Raw genomic sequence first — 19563 nt, forward strand, 5'->3', positions numbered from 1 at the left:
AAATGCCTTGTTGATGCCAGAGGTCAGAGGAGAATGGGCAGACTGGTTCCAGCTGATAGAACGGCAACAGTGACTCAAATAGCCAACCGTTACAACCAAGGTAGGCAGAAGAGCATCTCGGAACGCACAGTACGGCCAACTTTGAGGCAGATGGGCTACAGCAGCAGAAGACCACACCGGGTGCCACTCCGCTCAGCTAAGAACAGGAAACTGAGGCTACAATTTGCACAAGCTCATCGAAATTGGACAGTAGAAGATTGGAAAAACGTTGCCTGGTCTGATGAGTCTCGATTTCTGCTGCGACATTCGGATGGTAGGGTCAGAATTTGGCGCCAACAACATGAAAGCATGGATCCATCCTGCCTTGTATCAACGGTTCAGGCTGCTGGTGGTGGTGTCATGGTGTGGGGAATATTTTCTTGGCACTCTTTGGGCCCCTTGGTACCAATTGAGCATGGTTGCAACGCCACAGCCTACCTGAGTATTGTTGCTGACCACGTCCATCCCTTTATGACCACAATGGACCCAACATCTGATGGCGACTTTCAGCAGGATAATGCGCCATGTCATAAAGCTAGAATCATCTCAGACTGGTTTCTTGAACATGACAATGAGGTCACTGTACTCCAATGGCCTCCACAGTCACCAGATCTCAATCCAATAGAGCATCTTTGGGATGTGGTGGAACGGGAGATTGACATCATGGATGTGCAGCCGACAAATCTGCGGCAACTGTGTGATGTCATCATGTCACTATGGACCAAAATCTCTGAGGAAGCTTCCAGCACCTTGTTGTATCTATGCCACCAAGAATTGAGGCCGTTCTGAAGGCAAAAGGGGGTCCAACTAGCATGGTGTACCTAATAAAGTGGCCGGTGAGTGTATATCTGGGATCATTTGGTGTTATATAACATATATCTAGGATCATATGGTGTTATATAATGTATATCTGGGAACATATGGTGTTATATAATAGATATCTGGGATCATTTGGTGTTATATAATGTATATCTGTGATCATGGATAGAGAGACTCGACAGGAAGCAGTAGAGATCACACTACAGATCCCGGGGCTATACAGGAGGACAGGCAGCGATGGAGGTCACACTATAGATTCCGGGGCTCTACAGGAGGACAGGTAGTGATAGAGATCACACTATACACTCACCGGCCACTTTATTAGGTACACCATGCTAGTAACGGGTTGGACCCCCTTTTGCCTTCAGAACTGCCTCAATTCTTGGTGGCATAGATACAACAAGGTGCTGGAAGCTTCCTCAGAGATTTTGGTCCATATTGACATGATGACATCACACAGTTGCCGCAGATTTGTCGGCTGCACATATATGATGCCAATCTCCCGTTCCACCACATCCCAAAGATGCTCTATTGGATTGAGATCTGGTGACTGTGGAGGCCATTGGAGTACAGTGACCTCATTGTGATGTTCAAGCAGAAATCGAGACTCATCAGACCAGGCAACGTTTTTCCAATCTTCTACTGTCCAATTTCGATGAGCTTGTGCAAATTGTAGCCTCAGTTTCCTGTTCTTAGCTGAGCGGAGTGGCCCCCGGTGTGGTCTTCTGCTGCTGTAGCCCATCTGCCTCAGAGTTGGCCGTACTGTGCGTTCAGAGATGCTCTTCTGCCTACCTTGGGTGTAACGGTTGGCTATTTGAGTCACTGTTGCCTTTCTATCAGCTGGAACCAGTCTGCCCATTCTCCTCTGACCTCTGGCATCAACAAGGCATTTCCGCCCACAGAACTGCCGCTCACTGGATGGTTTTTCTTTTTCGGACCATTCTCTGTAAACCCTAGAGATGGTTGTGCGTGAAAATCCCAGTAGATCAGCAGTTTCTGAAATACTCAGACCAGCCCTTCTGGCACCAACAACCATGCCACGTTCAAAGGCCTCAAATCACCTTTCTTGCCCATACTGATGCTCGGTTTGAACTGCAGGAGATTGTCTTGACCATGTCTACATGCCTAAATGCACTGAGTTGCCGCCATGTGATTGGCTGATTAGAAATTAAGTGGTAACGTGCAGTTGGACAGATGTACCTAATAAAGTGGCCAGTGAGTGTAGATCCCGGGGCTATACAGGAGGACAGGCAGCGATGGAGGTCACACTACAGATCCCAGGCAGGCAGTGGTGGTACCAAGCCTACAGATAAGAGGGGAGGGGGGGGAATACCAGGCAGGCAGTGCCAAGCCTACAGATAAGGGGGGCAGGGAGATACCAGGCAGGCAGTGGTGGTGATGACCCAAGAGATGAAGGACAGACAGCAGTAAAGCAGACCCTACACATTGGGTGCTACATAAGATATTTATATGTAGATCGAGGGGTCCTTTCAACCTCTTCGTGTACAGGCTACCCAAGAAGCTGGATACTAGAGGCACTCGTATGTCCTGTAGGTTTTCATATAGGAAAGTTTGTAAACACACAGATCTCATTAACCATTTAATATCTAATACAGCCCCAGAGCTTACACCCAATGTCAGGCGTATAACAGCAAAGTGCAAACCGACCCCAACCCTAGTGACTGCTCCCCCTTTAGATAGCCAGGCCTTCCCAAACGCTGGTGACAACTACCCCCCCCACAGTGAGCCAGGCCACTCCCACCTCCGGTGACTGCTCTCTGCACGCAACCCCACAGTGAGCCAGGCCACACCCCAACCCCCAGTGACTGCTCCCCCTTTAGATAGCCAGGCCAAACCCAACCCCCAGTGACTGCTCCCCTTCCCCCACAGTGAGCCAGGCCACACCCCGACCCCCAGTGACTGCTCCCCTTCCCCCACAGTGAGCCAGGACACACAGACCCCCAGTGACTGCTCCCCTTCCCCCACAGTGAGCCAGGCCACACAGACCCCCAGTGACTGCTCCCCTTCCCCCACAGTGAGCCAGGCCACACACTCATTTATAAAAAGCCTTGTTAAAATTCTTCCACAGGTTCCAGGGGCCAAAGGAAACAGGGGGTCATGGAATGATTACAAAATTATACACAAAGTGATAGCGTCCCCCCCTTCCCCACACAAGCACCATCCGGCGGCTACAACAGGTTTGTACATCGATCATCAATAATAATAAAAAAAAAAAAAATTAAAGACAATACTCGTAAAAGTCTGAAGACCGTGAGGTCAAAGTCCAATGTGGGCGGCAGCGGGGCAGCCACTAGTCCGTCTTGGCCTTCTTGCTGCTGTCGCTGCAGTTCTCTGTCACGGCCTCCACTACATCCAGTTTGCGCTTGTTAGCTTCAGCGTTACTGTGAGAATAGGGCTGAAAGCGGACGATGATACAGGTCATGTTGTCACAGCCTGTCCCATCACCGGATGTGTCCGGAGCCAAGCACTGGTCCAGGAGCTGGAAAGAAACCAGGGTCATATACAGTGCAGCGCAAACACCAAATATATGGCCAACTTCATAATACAGGCCGATCCATGACCACACACACACACACACACACACACACACACGGTACAGGCCAATCCATGGCCCCACCCACACACGGTACAGGCCAATCCATGGCCCCACCCACACACGGTACAGGCCAATCCATGGCCCCACCCACACACGGTACAGGCCAATCCATGGCCCCACCCACACACGGTACAGGCCAATCCATGACCCCACCCACACACGGTACAGGCCGATCCATGACCCCACCCACACACGGTACAGGCCGATCCATGACCCCACCCACACACGGTACAGGCCGATCCATGACCCCACCCACACACGGTACAGGCCGATCCATGGCCCCACCCACACACGGTACAGGCCGATCCATGACCCCATCATCATCCCATACACAAAACAGCAGAAGTCTTGGCCAGTCCCACCCATAGGCTGCTCTTGGGCCACTTACCTCCTCCACTATAGAGGAGAGGTTTGCTGGCTCTCCACTCTGATCCAGCCGACTGATCCTCTCACGAATGAAGTCCACAACCTCCTGGCTGCTCATGACGTTCCTGGAATACAGAGCACACATTAGGCTGGCCCAATGTGCGAGGAAACATGGCTGAATCTAAGCACCTACCAGATCCCATCACAGGCGATGACCATGAAGTCGTGCTCCTCATTCAGCGTCAGCACCTTGATGTCGGGCAAAGCAGAGATCATCTGCTCCTCTGGGGGAAGGTTCTTGTTCCTCTTGTAGAAGTGATCCCCTAATAGAGACGAGGACTAGAGGTAAGCAGATCGCAGAGCTAATGAAGCCTGCAGCTTTGTTTGTACTGTGAATTCGTTCATCAGCCTGCTGCTTGTGAAGTCCATGACGCTCTGTGCCTATCCGCTCTAGTTGACTGAAAAAACTAAATCCAGACCTGGGAAACTTCTCTCAGGACTGGACCCAGCTTTTCCAAGAACCTGGGGCGGAGCAGCACAGACTTCAAAGGCAGCCGACCGAACCGACTACCGAGCCAACCAACTGGCTTGGTTTATACTGTAAATCGGCTCATCAGTACTGGCGGTGAGGGCATGAACAATATAAAAATCTATCCCATCTATCCATCTCCTCTAGGGAACACCGGGTCGGCTCACACCCAGTACTGAATCCAAAAAAGCAAGTTGAAGACAGCGTCTTTTCGTAATCAGAAAAAGTATAGCTTTATTATGCCATATGCATACACAAAAAGAAAGGCTCGGTATGATGTAGAAGGGCCGAAACGTCGTTTGTGTATGCATATGGCATAATAAAGCTATACTTTTTCCACACACACTACCGTTCAAAAGTGTGGGGTCCCCCAACCAATTTTGTGTTTTCCATGAAAAGTCACACTTCTTCACCACCGGACGTTGTGAAATGAATAGAAAATAGAGACAAGACATTGACAAGGTTAGAAATACTGATTTGTAGGTGAAATAACATTGTTCTTCCATCACACTTGGCTTCCGTCCCAGAATCCTCCTTGTGCACCAATTCCAGCATTGCCCACCTTTGGCATTCTAGCTATTAATCTGTTGGGGTAAGCTGGAGAAATTGCCCCCCACGCTTCTAGAAGCAGCTCCCACAAGTTGGATTGGTTGGATGGGCACTTCTGGCGTACCATACGGTCCAGCTGCTCCCACAATGGGGTGGTGATCTGGTGACTGCGCTGGCCACTCCATTCCCTATGATAGAATACCAGCTGCTGCTTCTGCTGGAAATAGTTCTTGCACAATTTGGAGGTGTTTAGGGTCATTGTCCTGTTGTAGGATGAAATTGGCTCCAACCAAGCGCTGCCCACTGGGTATGGCATGGCGGTGCAGAGTGATGGCCTTCCTTATTCACAATCCCTTTTACCCTGTACAAATCTCCCACCTTACCAGCACCAACCCCAGACCATCACATGACCTCCACCATGTATAACAGATGGCGTCAGGCATTCTTCCAGCATCTTCTCATTTCTTCTGCGTCTCACAAACCTTCTTCTTTGTCATCCAAACACCTCAAACTTGGATTCATCCATCGTCCACAACACTTTTTTCCAGTCTTCCTCTGTCCAATCTCTGTGTTCTTTTGCCCATCTTACTCTTTTTCTTTTATTGGCCAGTCTCAGATATGGCTTTTTCTTTGCCACTCTGCCCTGAAGCCCAAAATCCGGCAGCCACCTCTTCCCTGTAGATGGTGACACTGGTGTTTTGCGGGTCCTATGTAATGAAGATGCCAGTCGGGGACCTGTGAGGCGTCTGTTTCTCATACTAGAGACTCTAATGTGCTTATCTTCTTGCTTAGTTGTGCAACGCGGCCTCCCACTTCTTTTTCTACTCTGGTTAGAGCCTGTTTGTGCTGTCCTCTGAAGGGAGTAGTACACACCGTTGTAGGAAATCTTCTATTTCTTAGCAATTTCTCGCATGGAATAGCCTTCATTTCTAAGAACAAGAATAGACTGTCGAGTTTCAGATGAAAGTTCTCTTTTTCTGGCCATTTTCAGCGTTTAATTGACCCCACAAATGTGATGCTCCAGAAACTCAATCTGCTCAAAGGAAGGTCAGTTTTGTAGCTTCTGTAACCAGCTAGACTGTTTTCAGATGTGTGAACATGACTGCACAAGGGTTTTCTAATCATCAATTATCCTTCTGAGCCAATGAGCAAACACATTGTACCATTAGAACACTGGAGTGATAGTTGCTGGAAATGGGCCTCTATACACCTATGTAGATATTGCACCAAACACCAGACATTTGCAGCTAGAATAGTCAGTTACCACATTAGCAATGTATAGAGGGGATTGGTTGTAGGTTAGGACTAGTTTAAAGTTATCTTCATTGAAAAGTACAGTGCTTTTCCTTCAAAAATAAGGACATTTCAATGTGACCCCAAACTTTTGACAGGTAGTAAGAAATATAAGAAATATATATATATATATATATATATATATATATATATATATATATATATATATATATATATATATATATATATATATATATATATATATATATATATATATATATACACATATATACATATACACACACACACACACACACACACACAACCTACCGATGGCTCTAGACAAATTCAAGCCGCCGTTCACTCTGCCGTCCATGGTGACTTTTCCGCCTGCGTTCTTAATTCGTGCCAGCTCCAGTTCATCCTCAGGTTTGTGGTCGTAGGACATGTCTACGGCTTTTCCTCCTTCGGACACCACACAGCGAGAGTCTCCAGCATTGGCCACAATCAGCTGCTTCCCCCTGATAAGAGCCACGACCGCTGTGGTGCCACTGTCCGAACCAGGCTGAGAAGGAGAGAGGGAAATGTGGTGGACTGAGATGGGTGGTCATGTGACCTTGAATGCCAAACCTGGGACAGGGAAAGCTTCGGCCCTCCAGCTGTTGCAAATATAATTCCCATGATGCCTGGACAGCCGAAGCTTCCCTGTCCCCAATTTACGGCATGGTCCCCAGCAGCCTCCACAAGGATCAGACAGCTTGAAGAATCTATGAGCGAAGACCAACCTCCTCCTTCCCATCCATGCCAGGCAGCATCTCCTCTTCATCATTATCATCTTCCTCCTCCTCCACGTCCTCGCTGTCATCCTCCTCAGCCTCCTCGCTGCTGTACTCCTCCCCACTGCACTCCTGAGGAACAAGACCGCTTCACAGGTTACAGAGCAAAAGACATAGTGGGTGGGGTAAGGGCCACAGTGGCCCCTGTGCTGCAGGGAGGAGTGATGCCTGGGCTCTGGGTCTCCATGGACTGGTACCACACAGACTCACCTCACTGTCGTCATCCTCCTCATCTTCAGCCTCAGATTCTTCACTGTCCTCAAAGAACTTTGACTTGTCTGTGACGGCGGGCTGTGAGAGGCAGGAGGAGCAGGACGGCCCAGCCTCACCGGTAGTGGAGGAGGAGCAGGACACTGCCGCCCTAGAGGCCCGGCTGGGGGCAGAACTTCCCGAGCTGCAGCTACCACCACCATCTTTGGATGAGGAGACGGACGCGGTAGAGGCTTCTTTCTCACCGTTCTTGCACTGGACATCTGGTTCCAGGTCTCCATTTACACTTGCAGCCTTGTCCTCAGAGTCCGTTTTCTCCGAATTGTGCCCACACGACTTATTCCGATTCCCCTTCCCACAGTTCTGACCGTAACGTGTGAGCAGCTCCTCGATGGTCATGGTGGCCTCCTCGTTCAGCAGCACCGCTTCTTCATTGTCCACTAGAAGACAGCAGAAAGCAAGAGTTATACCCAATATAAATAACCGCCAGGAGACCTGCCGTTATGTGTATACAGCTCCTACACACAGCAATGCTCCCTCTCACTATCCTCCAGACCTGCCGTTATGTGTATACAGCTCCTACACACAGCAATGCTCCCTCTCACTATCCTCTAGACCTGCCGTTATGTGTATACAGCTCCTACACACAGCAATGCCCCCCCAACTATCCTCCAGACCTGCCGTTATGTGTATACAGCTCCTACACACAGCAATGCTCCCCCCCCCACTATCCTCTAGACCTGCAGTTGTGTATACAGCTCCTACACACAGCAATGCTCCCTCTCACTATCCTCTAGACCTGCAGTTGTGTATACAGCTCCTACACACAGCAATGCTCCCTCTCACTATCCTCTAGACCTGCAGTTGTGTATACAGCTCCTACACACAGCAATGCTCCCTCTCACTATCCTCTAGACCTGCAGTTGTGTATACAGCTCCTACACACAGCAATGCTCCCTCTCACTATCCTCTAGACCTGCAGTTGTGTATACAGCTCCTACACACAGCAATGCTCCCCCCCACTATCCTCCAGACCTGCCGTTATGTGTATACAGCTCCTACACACAGCAATGCTCCCTCTCACTATCCTCTAGACCTGCGGTTGTGTATACAGCTCCTACACACAGCAATGCTCCCTCTCACTATCCTCTAGACCTGCGGTTGTGTATACAGCTCCTACACACAGCAATGCTCCCTCTCACTATCCTCTAGACCTGCGGTTGTGTATACAGCTCCTACACACAGCAATGCTCCCTCTCACTATCCTCTAGACCTGCGGTTGTGTATACAGCTCCTACACACAGCAATGCTCCCCCCCACTATCCTCTAGACCTGCGGTTGTGTATACAGCTCCTACACACAGCAATGCTCCCTCTCACTATCCTCTAGACCTGCGGTTGTGTATACAGCTCCTACACACAGCAATGCTCCCTCTCACTATCCTCTAGACCTGCGGTTGTGTATACAGCTCCTACACACAGCAATGCTCCCTCTCACTATCCTCTAGACCTGCGGTTGTGTATACAGCTCCTACACACAGCAATGCTCCCCCCCACTATCCTCTAGACCTGCGGTTGTGTATACAGCTCCTACACACAGCAATGCTCCCTCTCACTATCCTCTAGACCTGCGGTTGTGTATACAGCTCCTACACACAGCAATGCTCCCTCTCACTATCCTCTAGACCTGCGGTTGTGTATACAGCTCCTACACACAGCAATGCTCCCCCCCAACTATCCTCCATGTTTTCATGGTGGTGGTGGCCATGTTCTGTTCCACCAGGCTCATTACGCTGATTATTGTGTTAAGTTAAAAGCGTTGAGTTAAAAGGACAACTCCGGCAATACCCTAAAAGTGGCTGCTTGAATCTGGTGCTGTCACCTCCGGCTGGCGTCTTCAAGTCTCCCTTGGTTCCAGTTTCTATTGAAGTGCATGGAAGGGTAAAGGCTGCTGGTTGGCATGTGCAGCGGCAGCGTTCTCATTGGCTGGAGCGTATCATATGGCTTCCAGCTTGCTCTGCCAATCATAACTTTGTGAACGCGTGTATAATAGAAAGAATGAAGGTTGCACTTGTCACCCAAGACGACTTCACGCACTTTTATTTCTTCACTTCAAAAAGTAAAAATGGACATAGTGCCCATAATGGACAACGGCAGACGCTAACCAAACAAGATGGTGACAGACCGTTTCACGCGCAGGTGTGCGCTTCTACAGACCTCCCCCTTGCTACGTCATGGAAGGTCCTTTTCCCACCTTTTTGCTGTTGTAAGACCTGCTCTGTAGTCTATATTTTTGCCCCTGTGGCCGTTTTTATATTGGACAAACAAAAGTGAGAGCACACTTTTACTCTATAAGAACAGGGACGACCAGTCTTATTGAGCCTGTAAGACACGCCTCGGTCCTCAGATATGCTGGGATTGAAAGAGTATATAATGAGAGGCCAAGATAAGCACCGGCCATTGCTGGATCATTCGTACGGCTGCACAGGGGCCGGGAGGGTTAAAGAGTCGATCAAAATTTATTGATCTGACGCTCACTTTTCACATTGTTTTTAACCATTGTGTTTTTTTTGTTTCACATGTCGCATGTCATTAATTAGGCTGCTTAGTTTAGTAGTACGATGACGAGCAGCGAGGGGGAGGTCCGTAGAAGCCACCTTGTTTGGTTAGCGTCTGCCATTGTCCATTATGGGCACTATGAAGTGAAGTAGTAAAAGTACAAGAAGACATCATCTTGGGTGAGTGCAACCTTCATTCTTTCTATTATACATGTGTTCACACTCAGGTTAGCAGCACCTGCGCTCTCTACGCGACAGCAGCCGGACACCGATTGCTGCGGTTGAAACACGTCTGTGATGCCACTACTCCTTACTATTGTTTCAATCATTACTCTGTGGCTAGAGTTTACTCTGGTAGAGTGTGTTTGGAGCCCCCCCTACTGGCTGTATTTAGTATTAATACTCTTGTAACAGGCCTTCTGGGTAGAGCAAAGCCTTGTGGGCAGGCAGTTCAGTCCCCTTTACACAGTAGATGTGGGAGGAGAACGCTCTCGGTGGCTGGGATATTATGTAGCGCCGGTCACGGAGTCAGATGGCAGCTCCTCAGGGAGATGGCGGTTGTGGTCACATGTATAAGCGGCCATCTTGCCAGCTGCTCTCTCTGTACTAGGTGACAGCCGTGTGGCTTTAGGCTCATTACTTATAGCTGGTTTTGTATTCTTCTCACATATCCATGCTGGTAACCAATAAACCAGTCAGTCTGCAGAAAGGGTTAAAGGGTCCGTGATGGGGGAGGTCATACGGACATCCTGTGCCCCCCGTACTCACCATCATCCTCATCGGCCACCTTATTCTTGTCCTCATGGTCAGTGATCGGCCGCCCAGCCATCTGCGACAGCTCCTTTATAACATTCTCCTGCGTCAGCTTTTCATCAATAGCGAGGAAGGCGTCCTCCAGGGCCTACGGGAGACACTAGAGGTCATGCTGCGGGAAGACCACTGACCTATACACATGACTTCTACGGCAGAGCGTAGTGGTCATGCTCAGCAAGATGTGCATAGTGAGCTATGTGACAATAGTGGAATGGCAATTATCAGAGAATGTAGAGAGCGTGCAGAGCTCACCTCTACCCTGCACATTCTAACAGTGCAGTGAGCATGCTCCGTGACCTATGAAGGGGAGGAGCTAACCCCATTACAAACCAACAGATCATAAGAACTTCTAAGGAAGTAAAAGCAGCTGCTTCTTAAAGAGAAGAGTTCTCCCTGCTGATCTAGTATGGAGGGTAAGTTCTCCCGGGAGGGCCGGACGCACGGCTCACCTTCTGCAGCTTTCCCTCCTTGTATGCCTTCTGTTCCTTTATAATATCCGGTAAGTACTTGGAGCAATATAAAGCCACTTCTTCCCCTGAAAGACACAACACGTGAGAGGACCACCGGGACCGCAAAACAATCTTCAGACAGACACCACTAAGGAGCAACATCACATATGGCGGGCACTATCTACAGGGGAGGCCGGCGGCCACATCGGCCATCATCTATAGACGGGAGGAGGAGGAGGAGACCATGTCACCAGTCGTCTATAGGGGGGAGGAGTAGGAGACCATGCCACCCGTCTATAGGGGGGAGGAGGAGGAGACCATGTCAGCCGTCGTCTATAGGGGGGAGGAGTAGAAGACCATGCCACCCGTCGTCTATAGGGGGGGGGGGGGGGGAGACCATGTCAGCCGTCGTCTATAGGGGGGAGGAGGAAGAGACCATGTCACCAGTCGTCTATAGGGGGGAGGAGTAGGAGACCATGCCAGCCGTCATCTATAGGGGGGAGGAGGAGGAGGAGGAGACCATGCCACCCGTCTATAGGGGGGAGGAGGAGGAGGAGACCATGCCAGCCGTCGTCTATAGGGGGGAGGGGGAAGGAGGAGACCATGCCAGCCGTCGTCTATAGGGGGGAGGAGTAGGAGACCATGCCACCCGTCGTCTATAGGGGGGGGGGGGGGGGGAGGAGGAGGAGGAGGAGGAGGAGACCATGTCACCTTCTGCGATTGACCCCAGAAAGAACTCTTCCTACTGTAACTAGAGAGCCCACACTTACCTCCATGACCGTCGTACACAGAAAACATGGCCGTCTCACTGTCCAGCTCCGGCATACAGTTATGGGCGTCCTGGGGAGAAAGAAGAGGAAACCATCAAAAAGGAAAAACCTCCGAGAACAAATCAGACACACGGAATGGATATGAAAAAAAAAAAAAAAAAAAAAGAAAAAAGAAATTATAATTAATAAATACACATATATATATATATATATATATATATATATATATATATATATATATATATATATACACACACACACACACCCTGTACTGTGCCTCATACCTGACTGTGTGTGTGTGTGTATATATATATATATATATATATATATATATATATATATACTGTGCCTCATACCCGACTGTGTATGTGATATATATATATATTTATTTAGGAAGGTATGAGGCACAGTACAGACCAAATGTTTGGACATATCTTTTCATTCAAAAGAGTTTTCTGTATTTTCATGACTATGAAGATTGTAGATTCCCACTGATGGCATCAAAGCTCTGAATTATAACAAGTGGGATTAGATACTGAACAAAAAAGTGAGAAACAACTGACAATCTGCCTTATATTTTTGGTTCTTCAGAGTAGCCGCCAATTGCTGTGCCTCCTGCTTTGCACACTCTGGGCATTCTCATGATGAGCTTCAAGAGGTAGTCACCGGAAATGGTTGTCGCTCCCCAGGTGGGCGGCCCCGTCGCTCCCCAGGTGGGCGGCCCCGTCGCTCCCCAGGTGGGCGGCCCCGTCGCTCCCCAGGTGGGCGGCCCCGTCGCTCCCCAGGTGGGCGGCCCCGTCGCTCCCCAGGTGGGCGGCCCCGTCGCTCCCCAGGTGGGCGGCCCCGTCGCTCCCCAGGTGGGCGGCCCCGTCGCTCCCCAGATGGGCGGCCCCGTCGCTCCCCAGGTGGGCGGCCCCGTCGCTCCCCAGGTGGGCGGCCCCGTCGCTCCCCAGGTGGGCGGCCCCGTCGCTCCCCAGGTGTAATAGGTGGGATTTCTTGCCTTACGAATGGTGTGGGGACCCTCCGTTGTGTTGTGCAGCATTCAGGTGGATACACGGCCGATAGTCCGACTGAAGAGAATGTTAGAATTTATATTTTGGCAAGAAAAGAGCAGCCAAGTAAGAAAAACGAGCGGCCGTTATTACTGTGAGAAATGAAGGTCAGTCCGAGAAACTAGAAAAACTGTGAAAGTCGCCAAGTTTAAAATCCAATCAGAGTCACCGACCTCAGAGATCACAGGTAACAGCAGCTCAGATTAGAGACCAGGTCAATGGCACACAGAGATATAGCAGCAGAGACATCTCTACAACAACTGGTAAGAGGAGACTGTGCAGCAGCAGCAGAGACATCTCTACAACAACTGGTAAGAGGAGACTGTGCAGCAGCAGCAGAGACATCTCTACAACAACTGGTAAGAGGAGACTGTGCAGCAGCAGCAGAGACATCTCTACAACAACTGGTAAGAGGAGACTGTGCAGCAGCAGCAGAGACATCTCTACAACAACTGGTAAGAGGAGACTGTGCAGCAGCAGCAGAGACATCTCTACAACAACTGGTAAGAGGAGACTGTGCAGCAGCAGCAGAGACATCTCTACAACAACTGGTAAGAGGAGACTGTGCAGCAGAGACATCTCTACAACAACTGGTAAGAGGAGACTGTGCAGCAGAGACATCTCTACAACAACTGGTAAGAGGAGACTGTGCAGCAGAGACATCTCTACAACAACTGGTAAGAGGAGACTGTGCAGCAGCAGCAGAGACATCTCTACAACAACTGGTAAGAGGAGACTGTGCAGCAGAGACATCTCTACAACAACTGGTAAGAGGAGACTGTGCAGCAGAGACATCTCTACAACAACTGGTAAGAGGAGACTGTGCAGCAGCAGCAGAGACATCTCTACAACAACTGGTAAGAGGAGACTGTGCAGCAGCAGCAGAGACATCTCTACAACAACTGGTAAGAGGAGACTGTGCAGCAGCAGCAGAGACATCTCTACAACAACTGGTAAGAGGAGACTGCAGCAGCAGCAGAGACATCTCTACAACAACTGGTAAGAGGAGACTGTGCAGCAGCAGCAGAGACATCTCTACAACAACTGGTAAGAGGAGACTGTGCAGCAGCAGCAGAGACATCTCTACAACAACTGGTAAGAGGAGACTGTGCAGCAGCAGCAGAGACATCTCTACAACAACTGGTAAGAGGAGACTGTGCAGCAGCAGAGACATCTCTACAACAACTGGTAAGAGGAGACTGTGCAGCAGCAGAGACATCTCTACAACAACTGGTAAGAGGAGACTGCAGCAGCAGCAGAGACATCTCTACAACAACTGGTAAGAGGAGACTGTGCAGCAGCAGCAGAGACATCTCTACAACAACTGGTAAGAGGAGACTGTGCAGCAGCAGCAGAGACATCTCTACAACAACTGGTAAGAGGAGACTGTGCAGCAGCAGAGACATCTCTACAACTCTGTGCAGCAGCCTTCATGGTGTAAAAGCTGCTAGGAAGCCGCTGCTGAGGACAGGTAAGAAGCAGAAGAGACTTGTTTCGGTAGAGAACACCAGGAATGGACATGAGACCAGTGGAAATCTGCGCTTTGGTCTGAGGAGTCAGAATCTGAGATCTTTGGCTCCAACCACCGTGTCTTTGTGCGACGCAGAAAAGGTGACCGGATGGAGTCTACATGGCTGGTGCCCACTGTGAAGCATGGAGGGGGAGGTGTGTGTGTGTGTGTGTGTGTGTGTGTGTGTGTGTGTGTGTGTGTGTGTGTGTGTGGTGGGCTTTGCTGGTGACTGTTGGGTGAGTTATACTGACCCACCATGGCCACCACAGCATCTTGCAGCTGCCGCTATTCCATGCGGTTTGCAATTAGTTGGACCAGGATTTATTTTTCAATGGGACAATGATCCCCAAACCCCTCCAGGCTGTGTAAGGGCCATGTGGCCAAGAAGGAGAGTGATGGGGGGGGGGGCTACGTGGCCAAGAAGGAGAGTGATGGGGGGGGGGGGCTACGTGGCCAAGAAGGAGAGTGATGGGGGGGGGGGGGGGGGCTACGTGGCCAAGAAGGAGAGTGATGGGGGGGGCTACGTGGCCAAGAAGGAGAGTGATGGGGGGGGCTACGTGGCCAAGAAGGAGAGTGATGGGGGGGGGGCTACGTGGCCAAGAAGGAGAGTGATGGGGGGGGGGCTACGTGGCCAAGAAGGAGAGTGATGGGGGGGGGGCTACGTGGCCAAGAAGGAGAGTGATGGGGGGCTACGTGGCCAAGAAGGAGAGTGATGGAGGGGCTACGTGGCCAAGAAGGAGAGTGATGGGGGGGGGGGGCTACGTGGCCAAGAAGGAGAGTGATGGGGGGGGGGGCTACGTGGCCAAGAAGGAGAGTGATGGGGGGGGGCTACGTGGCCAAGAAGGAGAGTGATGGGGGGGGGGGGGGGCTACGTGGCCAAGAAGGAGAGTGATGGGGGGGGGGGCTACGTGGCCAAGAAGGAGAGTGATGGGGGGGGCTACGTGGCCAAGAAGGAGAGTGATGGGGGGGGCTACGTGGCCAAGAAGGAGAGTGATGGGGGGGACTACGTGGCCAAGCAGGAGAGTGATGGGGGGGGCTACGTGGCCAAGAAGGAGAGTGATGAGGGGGGCTACATGGCCAAGAAAGAGAGTGATGGGGAGCTACATGACCAAGAAGGAGAGTGATGAGGGGGGCTACATGGCCAAGAAGGTCACAGTCACACACACAGTCAGGTATGAGGCACAGTATATTATATACAGAATAGTTCCAAAGGACACACACTATTAATCACGGTCTCTGTCTAGCAGAGTTGATTAACCATAATATTACGTCCAAGAGTATCACACAAATAGCTTTACTATAGAACAATTACACAACACAAAGCTACATTTTTAAAAAACATTTAAAGTGTCACTGTCAGGAAAATTGCAGAAATCAATAGTCCAGGCGATTTTAAGAAACTTTGTAATTGGGTTTGTTAGCCGAAAAATGCATTTTTATCATGAAAAAGCAGTATGAAGCTCTCCCCCCGTCTTCATTGTTCTCCTATGGAGAAAAAAAGAAACCAAAACAGGACAAAAAAAGAGTTAATTAAAAGCTACAACACAGGCTCTGTCCTCTGACAGTTACCACTGACCTCTCTGACCTCTGAATAGCTCCCCCCCCACTGACCTCTCTGACGTCTGAATAGCTCCCCCTACTGAGGAATCCTTTGTTCTGTTTTCTGCTGTTGACATTTCTGCTCCGTCTCTTTTCCCCCCTCCCCTCTTCATAGAACAAACATTTAGGTTTCCTGATTCTGAGCAGTGGATGACAGAAAGGAGGGAGGGGGGGGGGACCTGGGAAAAGGCTTCTTACATGCAGATAATGGAAGATTTGACTGATAAACCCAATTACAAAGTTGCTTAAAATCGCCTGGACTATTGATTTCTGCAAAAAAAAAAAAAAAAAAATTCACGATAGTGACTAACAATTTTTATTGACATGATTAAAAAAATCTCATAATAAATTAACATGGTGCACAAGGATGGAGTAATTACTGACAGCCCAGACATCACGGTGTTAGTCACTTGAGTCATCATGTATACAGGTATATTGTAAGCGTCTGTCACTATATATACCCATGCAGTGTATCCACATGGCCTGTGTGTGTGATGGGGTTAAGAATTTAAAAGGAAAAAAAAAAAAGTTAAAAAGAACAGTGGGAGAGAAGGAATGGATGAAGGTTATAGAATGAGAGGAAATGTGATGTAGTATGACATCATGAGATTAATGATTGCATCACTGTAGCACTTTATTATATCAGCACCTGTATGCGCGGTCACTTACATATATATGAGGTTTTGCACTTTTATAACAATTTAATCATGATCAGCACAGTTTTTGGTTTTATATATGAAATTAGATTTTCAGTTATGTTACTGATTATGCAGTGATAAATAGCACATCTTGCACTGTAATTATCTACATTGAGATATAATTATTATGCACTTCAATTCATTATCCTATTTGTCTCTGGGTGTAATAAGTAAAGGACGCGTCAGTCTCATCATGTTGATGTAAACACATGGCCTCCAAATTGTGAGCGACGATTCCCTTCAGTGTGCGCAGATCCCGGGAGAATTGGGCACAGGCCCTTCCCACACGGCCTCATGAGTCTGCTGTGCGCATGCCCTCCTGCCTTCCACTGTATATTACATATATACATACACAGAGTCAGGTATGAGGCACAGTATATATCTATCTATATATACATATACACACTCCTGCAGTTCAAACCGAGCATCAGTATGGGGAAGAAAGGCGATTTGAGGCCTTTGAACGTGGCATGGTTGTTGGTGCCAGAAGGGCTGGTCTGAGTATTTCAGAAACTGCTGATCTACTGGGATTTTCACGCACAACCATCTCTAGGGTTTACAGAGAATGGTCCGAAAAAGAAAAACCATCCAGTGAGCGGCCGTTCTGTGGGCGGAAATGCCTTGTTGATGCCAGAGGTCAGAGGAGAATGGGCAGACTGGTTCCAGCTGATAGAAAGGCAACAGTGACTCAAATAGCCAACCGTTACAGCCAAGGTAGGCAGAAGAGCATCTCTGAGCGCACAGTACGGCCAACTCTGAGGCAGATGGGCTACAGCAGCAGAAGACCACACCGGGGGCCACTCCGCTCAGCTAAGAACAGGAAACTGAGGCTACAATTTGCACAAGCTCATCGGAATTGGACAGTAGAAGATTGGAAAAACGTTGCCTGGTCTGATGAGTCTCGATTTCTGCTGCGACATTCGGATGGTAGGGTCAGAATTTGGTGTCAACAACATGAAAGCATGGATCCATCCTGCCTTGTATCAACGGTTCAGGCTGGTGGTGGTGGTGTCATGGTGTGGGGAATATTTTCTTGGCACTCTTTGGGCCCCTTGGTACCAATTGAGCATGGTTGCAACGCCACAGCCTACCTGAGTATTGTTGCTGACCATGTCCATCCCTTTATGACCACAATGGACCCAACATCTGATGGCGACTCTCAGCAGGATAATGCGCCATGTCATAAAGCTAGAATCATCTCAGACTGGTTTCTTGCACATGACAATGAGGTCACTGTACTCCAATGGCCTCCACAGTCACCAGATCTCAATCCAATAGAGCATCTTTGGGATGTGGTGGAATGGGAGATTGGCATCATGGATGTGCAGCCGACAAATCTGCGGCAACTGTGTGATGTCATCATGTCAATATGGACCAAAATCTCTGAGGAAGCTTCCAGCACCTTGTTGTATCTATGCCACCAAGAATTGGGGCAGTTCTGAAGGCAAAAGGGGGTCCAACCCGTTACTAGCATGGTCTACCTAATAATGTGGCCGGTGAGTGTATGTACACAGTCAGGTAGGAGGCACAGTATATACATATATACACACAGTCAGGTAGGAGGCACAGTATATACATATATACACACACAGTCAGGCAGGAGGCACAGTATATACATATATATACACACAGTCAGGCAGGAGGCACAGTATATACATATATATACACACAGTCAGGCAGGAGGCACAGTATATACATATATATACACACAGTCAGGCAGGAGGCACAGTATATACATATATATACACACAGTCCGGTAGGAGGCACAGTATATACATATATACACACAGTCCGGTAGGAGGCACAGTATATACATATATACACACAGTCAGGTAGGAGGCACAGTATATACATATATACACACAGTCAGGTAGGAGGCACAGTATATACATATATATACACAGTCAGGTAGGAGGCACAGTATATACATATATATACACAGTCAGGTAGGAGGCACAGTATATACATATATATACACAGTCAGGTAGGAGGCACAGTATACACATATATATACACACAGTCAGGTAGGAGGCACAGTATACACATATATATACACACAGTCAGGTAGGAGGCACAGTATATACATATATACACACACAGTCAGGCAGGAGGCACAGTATATATACATATATACACACAGTCCGGTAGGAGGCACAGTATATACATATATACACACAGTCAGGTAGGAGGCACAGTATATACATATATACACACACAGTCAGGCAGGAGGCACAGTATATACATATATACACAGTCAGGTAGGAGGCACAGTATATACATATATACACACAGTCAGGTAGGAGGCACAGTATATACATATATATACACACAGTCAGGTAGGAGGCACAGTATACATATATATACACAGTCAGGTAGGAGGCACAGTATATACATATACACACAGTCAGGCAGGAGGCACAGTATATACATATATATACACAGTCAGGTAGGAGGCACAGTATATACATATACACACAGTCCCCGTTCTCACCTCCATGGACACCCTCCAGCCCTGCATAGCGGAGTAGCCGTAGCTGAGCCTCCCGCTGCCGCCCCCGCCGGAGCTCTTGCTGGTGTTTGGCTGGGACAGATAGGCTCCCATGTCCGGACACGTGCGGCCTCTCAGCGGCTCCGGAGAATCCAGCGGAGCGGAAACGGAAGCTGCGGCGGAGACAAGAGGAGCCGGAGAGTCATGTGACCGGAAGTGCATAGTCCGGCGGCCATGATGGATGTGGGCAGGTGAAGGTGACCCACGACACCCCTACTGAGCCTGACGACAGTGGCGACGGCGTCTCACGGGGAAACAGCTCGCATAACACACTCTGTCGGGTAACTCCGACCCCCACCCGGATCCGGAGACCTGAAATCTTTATTTTACCCAAATAAAGATGGCGGCAGCGTACACGTACGGAGGCGT

General features: G+C 49.2%; 1 protein-coding gene across 1 annotated transcript; it reads right to left on the reverse strand.

Moving 5' to 3' along the window:
- Positions 1-2911: 2911 nt before the first annotated feature.
- PPM1G (protein phosphatase, Mg2+/Mn2+ dependent 1G) lies at positions 2912-19323 on the reverse strand. The gene is made up of 10 exons (XM_069973305.1): positions 19138-19323; positions 11788-11857; positions 11018-11103; positions 10524-10656; positions 7199-7638; positions 6938-7060; positions 6483-6717; positions 4035-4164; positions 3864-3966; positions 2912-3358 (listed from the first exon to the last, which is right to left on the reverse strand). Exons 1-10 carry the CDS (start codon positions 19246-19248, stop codon positions 3170-3172), a joined length of 1620 nt encoding a protein of 539 aa, XP_069829406.1. The 5' UTR covers positions 19249-19323; the 3' UTR covers positions 2912-3169.
- Between the last annotated feature and the right edge of the window lie 240 nt (positions 19324-19563).

This window comes from Dendropsophus ebraccatus, chromosome 6 (genome assembly GCF_027789765.1).
Source record: "Dendropsophus ebraccatus isolate aDenEbr1 chromosome 6, aDenEbr1.pat, whole genome shotgun sequence".
In the NCBI taxonomy this organism is placed as follows: domain Eukaryota; kingdom Metazoa; phylum Chordata; class Amphibia; order Anura; family Hylidae; genus Dendropsophus; species Dendropsophus ebraccatus.

What these genes read in the sequence shown, in the direction of transcription:
- PPM1G (XM_069973305.1), bottom strand. Translation starts at nt 19,248, where the DNA reads ATGGGAGCCTATCTGTCCCAGCCAAACACCAGCAAGAGCTCCGGCGGG. An exon ending in GCATGGATGGGAAGGAGGAG is followed by an intron (nt 6,718 to 6,937) that starts GTTGGTCTTCGC and finishes TCTCCTTCTCAG; the next exon opens with CCTGGTTCGGACAGTGGCAC. An exon ending in TCTCCTCTATAGTGGAGGAG is followed by an intron (nt 3,359 to 3,863) that starts GTAAGTGGCCCA and finishes GTTTCTTTCCAG; the next exon opens with CTCCTGGACCAGTGCTTGGC.